This window comes from Mandrillus leucophaeus, unplaced genomic scaffold (assembly GCF_000951045.1).
Source record: "Mandrillus leucophaeus isolate KB7577 unplaced genomic scaffold, Mleu.le_1.0 Scaffold522, whole genome shotgun sequence".
NCBI lineage: Eukaryota > Metazoa > Chordata > Mammalia > Primates > Cercopithecidae > Mandrillus > Mandrillus leucophaeus.
In genome coordinates, this window is record NW_012105609.1 from 752136 (window position 1) to 764305 (window position 12170).

The 12170-nt window shown below is 45.9% G+C and overlaps 1 protein-coding gene across 2 annotated transcripts in view; it reads left to right on the forward strand.

Moving 5' to 3' along the window:
* The window catches only part of CTCF (CCCTC-binding factor (zinc finger protein)), an 83090-nt gene that overhangs the window by 66939 nt on the left and 3981 nt on the right, over positions 1–12170 (forward strand). For both annotated transcript variants that reach the window (XM_011996701.1, XM_011996702.1), the window contains 3 exons: positions 4458–4618; positions 5946–6128; positions 6971–7106. In XM_011996701.1, coding sequence (XP_011852091.1) covers positions 4458–4618; positions 5946–6128; positions 6971–7106 — 480 coding nt within the window. The remainder of the gene's footprint in view (positions 1–4457; positions 4619–5945; positions 6129–6970; positions 7107–12170) is intronic.

Consider the following 12170-nt stretch of genomic DNA (forward strand, 5'->3'; position numbering starts at 1 on the left):
AAAAAAAAAAAAAAAAAAAGAAATACCAAAATTAGTTGGGCATGGTGGCAAGTGCCTGTAATCCCAGCCACTCAGAAGACCAAGGCAGAAGAATCGTGTGAACCCGGGAGGTGGAGGTTGCAGTAAGATCGTGCCACTGCACCCCGGCCTAGGCAATAGAGTAAGACTGTCTCCAAAAAAAATTAGCCAGATGTGGTGGTGTACACCTATAGTCCCAGCTATTTGGGAGGCTGAGGTAGGAGAATTGCTTGAATCTGGGAAGCGGAGGTTGCAGTGAGCTGAGATCTTGCCACTGCACTCCAGCCTGAGTGACAGAGCGTGAGACTCTGTCTCAAAAAAAAGAAAAAAGCCAATTCTAAAAAAGTTTGTATTTCCTCTTTGAAAACAGGTTAGATTTTACTCTCATAAACAGGTAGCGAGTGAAAAGTGAGAGCCATCCTCTCCCTTACCTCATTCTACTCCCAATAATTAGCTCTCTCTAAGTTTGGTGGGATGTCACCTCAGTTGATACAACCTGTAGCACTGTAAATACATAAATTAATGATCCCAAATGTAGCTAGGCCCTCACTGCTTGTAGCTATTCCAGCTGTTTGTTCTTGTCAGGTGTGCTCCAGTTCTTCTTTATGAGTCAGCGAATTCATTCCACAATATTTGGTGCTTGTTATATAGAGTTGGGCACCCTACTCTTACTTTTTGTTGTTGTTGTTGTTGAGATGGAATTACCTTCTTGTCACCCAGGCTGGAGTGCAATGGTGCGAACTCAGCTCACTGCAAACCTCTGCCTCCCAGGTTCAAGTGATTCTCCTGCCTCAGCCTCCTGAGTAGCTGGGATTATAGGCACATACCACCATGCCCAGCTAAGTTTTTTTTTTGTATTTTTTAGTAGAGATGGGGTTTCACCATGTTGGTCAGGCTGGTCTTGAACTCCTGACCTCAGGTGATCTGCCTGCCTCGGCCTCCCAAAGTGCTGGGATTACAGACATGAGCCACCGCGCCCAGCCCTCACTTATTTTTTTTGTGACAAAGTTTTGCACTTGTCACCCATGCTGGAACGCAGTGGTCCGATCTCTGTTCACTGCAACCTCCACCTCCTGGGTTCAAGCTGTTCTCCTGCCTCAGCCTCCTGAGTAGCTGGGACTACAAGTGCCCGCCACCACGGCTGATTTTTGTATTTTTAGTAGAGATAGGGTTTCACCATGTTGGCCAGGCTGCTCTTGAACTCCTGACCTCAGATGATCTGCCCTCATTGGCCTCCCAAAATGTTGGGATTACAGGCATGAGCTACCACACCAGACCCCCTACTCCTACTTTCTTATAACCTCTAATTTTCCGTCTTTTTTCTCTCCCTTCTTGGTCTCAGTAAATGACTTCTCTTCCTACTTAAAAAATAAAGACAAAGGGCCAGGCGCGGTGGCTCACGCCTGTAATCCCAGCACTTTGGGAGGCTGAGGTGGGCGGATCGTTTGAGCTTAGGAGTTCCGGACCAGCCTGAACAACATGGCAAAACTCCCATCTCTACCAAAAATACAAAACAGCCGGTTGTGGTGAGGTGCACCTGTGGTTCCAGCTACTCAGGAGGCTGAGGTGGGAGGATCACTTGAGCTTAGGAGGTGTAGAGGTTGCAATGAGCCGAGATCGTGCCACTGCACTCCAGCTTGGGTGACAGACCCCATGTCTAAAAAAAAGAATCTTAGCCAGGCACAGTGGCTCACACTTGTAGTTTCAGCTATTCAGGAGGATGGGCCAGGAGTTATAGACCAACCTGTGTGATACAGTAAGACCCAATCTCTTAAACAAAAATATGGCTGGGCGCAGTGGCTCACGCCTCTAATCCCAGCACTTTGGGAGGCTGAGGTGGGTGGATCACAAGGTCAGGAGATGAAGACCATCCTGGCTAACATGGTGAAACCCCATCTCTACTAAAAATACAAAAAATTAGCCAGGCGTGGTGGCAGGCACCTGTGGTCCCAGTTACTTGGGAGGCTGAGCTGAGATCGTGCCACGGCACTCCAGCCTGGGCAAGAGAGTGAGACTATCTCAAGAAGAAAAGAAAAAAATATATATATATATCTATATATATATGTGTGTGTGTGTGTGTGTGTTCACTCTCTAGGTTTAACTCTTCTCTTCTCTCTTTCCCAGCCAGCCTTTATGAAGAGTTGCATCCCTCACAGTCTTCTCTCATCTTTCTCTCTTGTCTAGCTTATTCCCCATCACTCTGGTATAATGACTCTTGCTTAAGGTCATGAATGACCCCACACTCTGAATGCAGTGAAAACTCCTTTCCACTCTTCTTCCTAAAAGATGACTTGATCTCTTAGCAGTGTTCTTCATAGTTGACAGCACCCTCTTCCTTTGAAACACTTTCTTCCCTTGGTGTCTGTGACACTAAATCCTGTTGGTTTTCTTCTTTCTCTTATTCCTCTCAACTTGCTGTTGTTTTAACCTTTTTTTCTCTCGCTAGCCTTAACTCTAAGGTTTTTTGTTGTTGTTGTTTTGTTATTTTTAATTATTGGAGACTGTGTCTTTCTCTGTTGCCCAGGCTGGATTTCGGTGGCGCAATCTTGGCTCACTGCAGCCTTGACTTCCCAGGCTCAAGCAATCCTCCCACCTCAACCTCCCTGGTAGCTGGGACCTCAGGCACATGCCACAATGACCAGCTAATTTTTTTTTTTTGGTAGAGACAGGGTTTCACTATGTTGCCCGGGCTGGTCTTGTACTGGACTCAAGCAATCCACCCACCTCAGCCTTCCAGTGTGCTGGGATTAGAGGTGTGAGCCACCATGCCTGGCCCAACTCTTAGACTTCTTTGTTTGTGTGTGTGCGTGTGTACTTTGTGTGAGAGACAGAGTTTCACTCTGTCACCCAGGCTGGAGTAGAGTGGCACGATCTCGGCTCACTGCAGCCACTGCTGCCCTGGTTTAAATGATTCTCCTTTCTCATTTTCCCGAGTAGCTGGGACTCCAGGTGTACACCACCATGCCCAGCTAATTTTTGTATTTTGTAGTAGAGAGAGGGTTTCACTATATGTTGACCAGGCCACGTCTCAAACTTCTGACCTCAGGTGATCCACATGCCTTTGCCTTCCAAAGTGCTAGGATTCTTTTTGAGATGGAGTTTTTGTCGCCCAGGCTAGAGTGCAGTGCAGTGGCATAATCTTGGCTCACTGCAACCTCCGCCTCCCAGGTTCAAGCCGTTCTCTTGCCTCAGCCTCCCGAGTGACTGGGATTACAGGTTTACAGGCATATACCACCATGGCCAGCTAATTTTTTTTTTTTTTTTAGGAAGAGACAGAGTTTTGCCATGTTGGCCAGGCTGGTCTTGAACTCCTCACCTCAGGTGATCCACCTGCCTCAGCCTCCCAAAGTCCTGGGATTACAGGCGTGAGCCACTGTGCCTGCCAACTCTTAGACTTCTTAAAGCATGACCCATACTTTTTATTTTAATTCTACTTTTTGCCTTAGTGATCTTATCAGCTCCCATGGTTTCAAATTCTAACAACTCTTTGTGGCATTGGTGGTACAGTGATAAGCATAGCTGCTTTCAAATCCTAACAACTTGTACATTTATATTCCTACTCCAGATCTTTCTCTTGAGTTAACCTTATATAACTGTGTATCCCTTGCCATCCCACCCCTGCATTGATGTCTCTGGCATTTCAAATTCAGCATGTCTAAAACTGAAGGTCTAAAACTTCTCTATCCCTTATACCCCCTGACTCCCCGACCCCAAAAATAACACATACAACTTGGTCTTAAGCCCTCTTCCACTATTCTTGTCTCAGTAAATGACCCCAACACCTACCTGGTTTTCCAGGCCTGATGCCTACTTTCTTCTTCACTCTACAGTCACTAAATCCTACTGATGGAACTGCTTCCATCTCTCATCAGTTCTTCTCCTTCCATCCACACCCATTGTCATCACCCTTGTCCCAGCCACCATCTTCTCCCACCTATCCTATTTGAACAATCTTAATTGTTCTCCCTGCACCTGTTACTCTGCCTTTTCATTCATTTTTTGTGTAACACCCAGAGTAAACTTAAAAATCAGGAGAAATGGGCCGGGTGCAGTGGTTGACACCTATAATTCCATCACTTTGGGAGTCCGAGGCGGGCAGATCCAAGGTCAGGAGATTGAGACCATCCTGGCTAACATGACGAAACCTCGTCTTTATTAAAAATACAAAAAACAAAAAACAAAAAAAAAACAAAAACAGCCGGGCGTGGTGGCAGGCGCCTATAGTCCCCAGCTACTCGGGAGGCTGAGGCAGGAGGATGGCATGAACCTGGGAGGTGGAGCTTGCAGTAAGCCGAGATTGTGCCACTGCACTCCTGCCTGGGTGACAGAACAAGACTCCGTCTCAAAAAAAAAAAAAAATCAGGAGAAATGTATTAGTAACTTGTTAAAGTGCTTGTTTGTGTTTTAACATTACACTGGGCTTTTTACTGTGCTTTCAGGTGTCCACTTGCGAAAGCAGCATTCCTATATTGAGCAAGGCAAGAAATGCCGTTACTGTGATGCTGTGTTTCATGAGCGCTATGCCCTCATCCAGCATCAGAAGTCACACAAGAATGAGAAGCGCTTTAAGTGCGACCAGTGTGATTACGCTTGTAGACAGGTAGGAACCTTCACTGAAAGTTGTTGGTGCTTCCTCAGTGTCTGGTGTTATCAGAAGGCATTTACATATTTTAAGGATAGTATTTTCAAACTGGATTATGAGGAATGTCACCAAAATCAAAGGTCATGCTCCTTGTCAATTGTATTATCCCATGTCCCGCTGATGTTTTATTCAGTCACAGCTTACCTCTTCCTTAAGCAGACATCTCTCTGAAAACTGTGGAAAGTAAGTCCAGGACTTGAGAGAGGGGAAGAATCTCATGCGGGGACATGACTCTTGGGGGAGAGCCAGAGAAGGAGCTCAGCAGGAATAAGCAGCTCTGTCTGTGCTAGAATTATGGAAGCAGTTCTGCACCACACTAAAAATACCTTTATCAAGCGGGGCCCAGTGGCTCACACCTGTAATCCTAGCACTTTGGGAGGCCAAGATAGGCAACGGAGAGAGACCCTGTCTCTACAGAAAGAAAAATTAGGGCCGGGCACGGTGGCTCGAGTGCCTGTAATCCCAGCACTTTGGGAGGCCGAGGTGGGTGGATCATTTGAGGTCAAGAGCTCGAGACCAGCTTGGCCAAGACGGTGAAACCCTGCCTCTACTAAAAATACAAAAATTAGCCAGGCGTGGTGATAGACATCTGTAATCCCAGCTACTCCGGAAGCTTAGGCAGGAGAATTGCTTGAACCTGCAGCGGAGGTTGCGTTGAGCCGAGATTGCGCTACTACGCTCCAGCCTGGGCGACAGAGTGAGACTGTCTCCAAAAAAAAAAAAAAAAAAATTTAGCTGGGGCCAGGTGACTCACACCTGTAATCCCAGCACTTTGAGAAGCCAAGGCAGGCAGATCATTTGAGGTTGGGAGTTCAAGACCAGCCTGGCCAACCTAATGAAACCCCATCTCTACTAAAAACTACAAAAATCACCTGGGCGTGGTGGCAGGCACCTGTAATCGCAGCTACTCCAGAGGCTAAGGCAGGAGAACTGCTTAAACCTGGGAGGTGGAGGTTGCAGCGAGCCGAGATGGCGGCACTGCACTCCATCCTGGGCGACAGAGCAAGACTCCGTCTCAAAAGAAAAAAAAAATTAGTTGGGCATGATGGCTCATGTCTATGGTCCCATTTTGAAGCTGCAGTAAACCATGATCACACCACTGCTCTCCAGCCTTTGCAACAGAGCAAGACCCTGTCTCTAAATATATAGCTTTATCATCTCAAGCCGTGTTGAGTCTAGACCTAGCTTGGGTGAGAAAGACCTGTTGGCCACTTGCATGCAGGTGGCAGCTGGGATAGTAGCCCCATGAGCAGGCTCAGAGGCCTTTCCCCCTATGCCATTTCAGGAGAGGCACATGATCATGCACAAGCGCACCCACACCGGGGAGAAGCCTTATGCCTGCAGCCACTGCGATAAGACCTTCCGCCAGAAGCAGCTTCTCGACATGCACTTCAAGCGCTATCACGACCCCAACTTTGTCCCTGCGGCGTTTGTCTGTTCCAAGTGTGGGAAAACATTTACACGTCGGGTAAGGGTCAGAACTTCACTTTTCCTATTATGATATTGAATATTGGATTTTTGGTCTTCCTCTGCAGAGCAAGGTAGTTTTTTTCACTGAGGTTATAAACAGAGATGCTCCATTGTTTGGAAAGTGTTAGTCACCCCATCTTGATGTTTCTGTCTATGTGTGAGCCCTTCCACTGATGGGGAACACAGTATCTTTGACTAGATTGATTGTATAAAGAAATTTCCTGCTGAGCACGGTGGCTTACACCTGTAATCTCAGCACTTTGGGAGGCCGTGGTGGGTGGATCATGAGGTCAGGAGATCGAGACCATCCTGGCTAACACGGCGAAACCCTGTCTACTAAAAATACAAAAAATTAGCCGGGTGCAGTAGCAGGCCCCTGTAATCCCAGCTACTCGGGAGGCTGAGCCAGGAGAATGGTGGGAACCAGGGAGGCGGAGCTTGAGTGAGCCGAGATCACGCCACTGCACTCCAGCCTGGGCGAAAAAGCGAGACTCCGTCTCAAAAAAAAAAGAAATTTCCTTAGGTGGATTGAAACCTGCACCCCACCCCACCCCTAGCTAGCTGTAGCCTGTGCGGGGTCTTCTCTTGAGGGCTGTGTTAGATCTTGACAGAACTAGGAGCTGGTCTGAATCCTCCCCTGTCTCTGTCTGTAGGCTGCTGAGCCTGCCCTCAAAGAAGCTAGGCTTATCCATTTCCCCTGAGCAGAGACAGCGTGTTCAGGACACACTTAGCAGATACTAGAATTTTTAGGCTTAATATGGATTTTATTAAAGTAAATAACTTTCAATCTGATCTTAGCTTTTTTAGTGGTGTGAAAGAGGATTTTGTTCTTTTTGTTAGAATACCATGGCAAGACATGCTGATAATTGTGCTGGCCCAGATGGTGTAGAGGGGGAGAATGGAGGAGAAACGAAGAAGAGTAAACGTGGAAGAAAAAGAAAGATGCGCTCTAAGAAAGAAGATTCCTCTGACAGTGGTAGGTGACTTGTTTCTTGGTTTGCTTACTGTGGCAGGCTTTGGAGCCCAGTTTCCAGTGTATTTATGTATGGATATGCTGAGATATAGAGGCAGGCACACGTTCTTCCTTTCTTTAAACTTCTCATCTCCTAATGTCTATTTACAACAGCAGTTAGTGTTTTTCTGGGGCACATTTTCTTTTCTCCTCGTGGCATTCCACTTATTAATGCCTTATAAGTAATCTTCAGTTAAAGTCAAAGCAAAATTAATATTTTTATTTAGTTTATTCAAATTTGTGATATTCTAAGGCCAGCCGAGTTTCTTGTCCTATGTTCTTAACTTTTACATTTAGGTAGCTGGTCTAGATTTGAGCAGTGAATCTAATGGACATGAAGAAAGTTGTTTAAGCCTCTTCACTTATGGTTTGACTGCCTGTGTCAGCCTAGCCTTGAGAAGTGCTGATCAAGTCAGTGAAGGTCAGCCTTTCTCTTCCTACCTTAATCTCTCCATTTAAAGTTTAAAATCTTGCCTATTTTCCTACCACAGGTACTCTTTGGAGTGTTTTTTGCCTCTCTAGTCATGAAACCCAGGCAGGAGGTTATGCTTAGAAGTGCCAAGCCTTGGTCGGGCACAGTGGCTCATGCCTGTAATCCTAGCACTTTGGGAGACGAAGATGGGCAGATCACTTGAGGTCAGGAGTTCGAGACCAGCCTGGGGAACATGGCAAAACCTTGTCTCTACAAAAAATTTAAAAATTAGCCCGGTGTGGTGGTACATGCCCATAGTCCCAGCTACTCGAGAGGCTGAGGTAGGAGAATCACCTGAGCCCGGGAAATAGAGGCTGCAGTGAGCTGTGATCACGCCACTGCCCTCCATCCTAGGCGTCTTTTTTTTGTCTCCAAAAAAAGAAGTGCCAAGCCTCACAAAGAGGGTGGAAGAACAAGAGTCTTGGTAATTTGGAGGCCACGTTTAATTACACAAACATGTTCAGAGTGTTAGATTCTATAGTGTGGATATGTGGGTTGCTGGCATCCAGGTGGGAAGACACCTCTGTAACTGAAGACTTAAGGTATGGATGGAAAAGGTGGTAGAGAGTTTGGTTTTAGGGAATGGACTTCCCAGAAGCACCATTAAACTGGAGAGATTATAGATGATGCCTGATAGTCTAGGGATTCTTCATTTTGTGTTTTGCACTGGTTGTCAGTAGAAATAGTGGGGAGGGGATGAGATTTTTTGAATAAGTAACATATTGAAGAAGTTTAGTCACTTATTGGGTTTTTTTGTTTTTGAGTTTTTTGTTTGTTTGGTGTTTTTTGTTTTTTGAGATGGTATCTCCCTCTTGTTGCCCAGGCTGGAGTGCAGTGGTGTGATCTCTGCTCCCTGCACCTCTACCTCCTGGGTTCAAGCGATTCTCCTGCCTCAGCCTCCCAGGTAGCTGGGATTACAGGCTTGCCCCACCACGCCCTATTAATTTTTGTATTTTTAGTAGAGATAGGGTTTCACCATGTTGGCCAGGCTGGTCCCGAACCCCTGACCTCAGATGATCTGCCCTCCTCAGCCTCCCAAAGTGCTGGGATTACAGGCTTGAGCCACTGTGCCCGGCTTTAATTTGTATTTCTAATTAATGCTGTCTAATGACTATTAATATGGTGAGTTATAGTAATTGATTTTATTTTTTTTACATTTTTTTTTTTTTTTTTCTCCCGAGACGGAGTCTCACTCTGTTGCCCAGGCTGGAATGCAGTGGTACGAGCTCGGCTCACTGCAACCTCCGCCTCCCAGGTTCAAGCAATTCTCCTGCCTCAGTCTCCCAAGTAGCTGGGATTACAGGCATGAGCCACCGCGCCCGGCCTGGAGTATCTGTTTTAAGTAGCATCTTCTTCAGTCACTGGGTGTTAAGTGTATGCCTCCTTTAAGATGTCAATTTGCCACTGGTCATGGTGGCTCACGCCTGTAATCCCAGCACTTCGGTAGGCCAAGGCAGACAGATCACCTTAGCTCAGGAGTTCAAGACCAGCCTGGGGAACATGGCAAAACCCTGTATCTACAAAAAAATACAAAAATCAACAGGGGGTTGTGGCCTGCACCTTCGGTCCCAGCTATCTGGGAGGCTGAGGTGGGAGGATGGCTTGAGCCCAGTAGGTTGAGGCTGCAGTGAACTGAGATAGTGTCACTGCACTCCAGCCTGGGCGACGGAGTGAGACCCTGTCTCAAAAAAAAAAAAAAAAGAAAAAAATTATTGCAGTGAACTGTTGGGGGTTTTCAGAAATGTTGGGAGACTCCCAGATATTACCAGTGATCAGATAATCTTAACCTTTATAGTTGCTCTTAGTTGCAAAGCCCCCTGCTGCCAGACTCTGTCCTGTGTCCTGCTTTCTCCTGATACTTCCTTGTTCACTTTTGTGATTCATCTCCAGGAAGACCAGCTTCTTTCCCTCATCATATGTAACCAGAAGCATCTTAAGTCTAAAGAGATTATTGATAGCTTCTGATAGATTTCTACAGTTCTTCCTTCGGTCTGCTGCTGTTTAGTAGAGCACGAAATTTGGTTCAAGGCCTTATACCTAGTGACTCTTTATCTCCCCCAGAAAATGGACGTCAGCCTGGGCTCCATGCCACTGATGGCCGTGCAGTGTTACTTGTCCTGACCCAGAAGTTCTGCTTGTCGGCTATCTACAGAAATCGACCAGCAGATGGTCTACTGCAGTTTTCAAGGCTTTTTGCTGAAATACCACCAAGCCAATAAGCCTTTGATCCTGTTAGCCTGCTTTTGTGTGCTTTTCCCCCCAATTCTGACTGAATTTGTTTAGTTTTCTAGGCATTGGGCCAACTTAGGCAATAGGGGGCTTGAAGAAGTTCAGCAGGGAAGCATCTCTCGTTCTTGACACACTGCCACTTATCTCTACATTCCCCACATTTTCACTTAGGATTTCAGTCACTTGAGAAATAAGGCATTTTATCTGGAAGATCAGGAGTTTACCCACAGATCTCTAAATTTAAACATTTTGTTCCAGAGAAAGAGAGTGCACGTCAATAACCTGTGCTTTCTAGAGGAAGGCAGGCATTGTACATTTTGTGCCACAGCCATGGGGGAGGGATAACAAAAGCTCTTTAGCTGCCTGCAGATGTGGGCGCCAGAACAGCCCAGACTGAGGGCAGAGGTTTGAATTCTACCTGCTGTGACTTGGCTGTGCATTGCAATCACTTAGTTTCTCACTTTTTCTATAAAATGAGGGTAACACCCTCATTCAGTGAAGTACCGAAGCCTAAGTGGAAAATGGTGAATTTTAAAATTGTGATGTTTGCTATAAGTAAAAGCTGTGTTTGTGGTAGACTATAGGTTATGGAGCAGGATTACATGAGTTGCCTCAGTCCTGTTGATCTCCAGGTCACTATTAAGTGGAGTGAGAGTGCTACAGAAATTGCTCAGGGAAACTGAGTCTCAGCTGGTCAGATGTCCCAGGTCACATATCTAGTAAGAGATCTGAGACTCAGAGCCTCATTACCTGACTCCTCATCAGTATTCTTTATACAATAATTTCCTCACTTTTATGTACCACTTATTTTACCATGGATGGACAACTGTGGCATTAGGGAGGAGAGCAAAAGGGTTGGGAATGATACATTAGGTCTGGTACAGCTGGGAATTAAGTCCAAAAACTTGACTTTAAAAGAGAATCAATAATAGTTTCAAAAAAACTCTTGCTACTTACCTTAGTAAATAGGACCTCACAATGCGTAAGAATTTCTGGCCAGGCATGATGGATGAAGCCTATAATCCTAACACTTTGGGAGGTCAGGAGTTAGAAGCTGCAGTGAGCTATGATCACACCACTGCACTCTAGCCTGGGTGACAGAGCAAGACCCCGTCTCAAAAAAAAAAAAAAGAAAAAGAATTTCCGTCTTGTCCCCCGACACACACACACACACACACACACTCTTAGCCCTCCTGCCCACTTAGAGATGAGCAGAACCACATCTCCAAGGGTCCATTTCAGGCTTAGTGTCCTGCTTTATCCTGGTATAGGTAGGTAGGGGGATCATTAAAATTTGAAATTCAGTATTGTGTTGAATCAAAAAAGTAGGGTCTAAAGCTAAAAGGAAAAACTAGTAGCCAATCCCACATAAAGTGCGAATAATGGTATTCAAGTCAATTTGCTTCATTTTGCTACAATACCTGTTTATTATATTAATCCTGATAGCAAAAATTCCAGCAAAAGCATTTTTATTTATCACTTTGGAACCTCACACCCTGCTCCCCTAAAAGCATTTTTAAATGGACTTTTGTTTTGTTTTTAATTTTTAATTTATCTTTTTTTGTTGTTTGTTTTTCCCAAAGTCTTACTCTGTCACCCAGACTGGAGTGCAGTGGCATGATCTCAGCTCACTGCAACCTCTGCCTCTCAGGTTCAAGTGATTCTCATGCCTCAGCCTCCTGAGTAGCTAGGATTACAGGTGCCTGCCACCACACCTGGCTAATTTTTGTATTTTTAGTAGAGACGGGGTTTTACCATGTTGGCCAGGATGGTTTCAATCTCCTGACCTTGCAGTCCACCCGCCTCAGCCTTCCAAAGTGCTGGAATTACAGGCCTGAGCCACCATGCCTGGCCACATTTGTTTTTTTTTTTTGGAGTAGAAATGGGATTTCACCATATTTGCCAGGCTGGTCTCATCTCGAACTCTTGAACTCAAGTAAGCCGCCCACCTCGCCCTCCCAAAGTGCTGGGATTACAGGCATGAGCCACCACACCGAGCCAATTTCGTTTGTTTTGTTTTTTGTTTTTTGTTTTTTTCTTTTCTCTCTCTCTCTGGAGACAGAGTTTCACTCTTGTTGTCCAGGCTGGAGTGCAATGGCGGATCTCAGCTCCACGCAATCTCTGCCTCCCGGGTTCAAGTGATTCTTCTGCCTCAGCCTCCCAAGTAGCTGGGATTACAGGTATGCGCCACCATGCCCAGCTAATTTTGTATTTTTAGTAGAGTCAGGGTTTCTCCATGTTGGTCAGGCTGGTCTTGAACTTCCAACCTCAGGTGATCCACCCGCCTCAGCCTCCCAAAGTGCTGGGATTACAGGCGTGAGCCACCG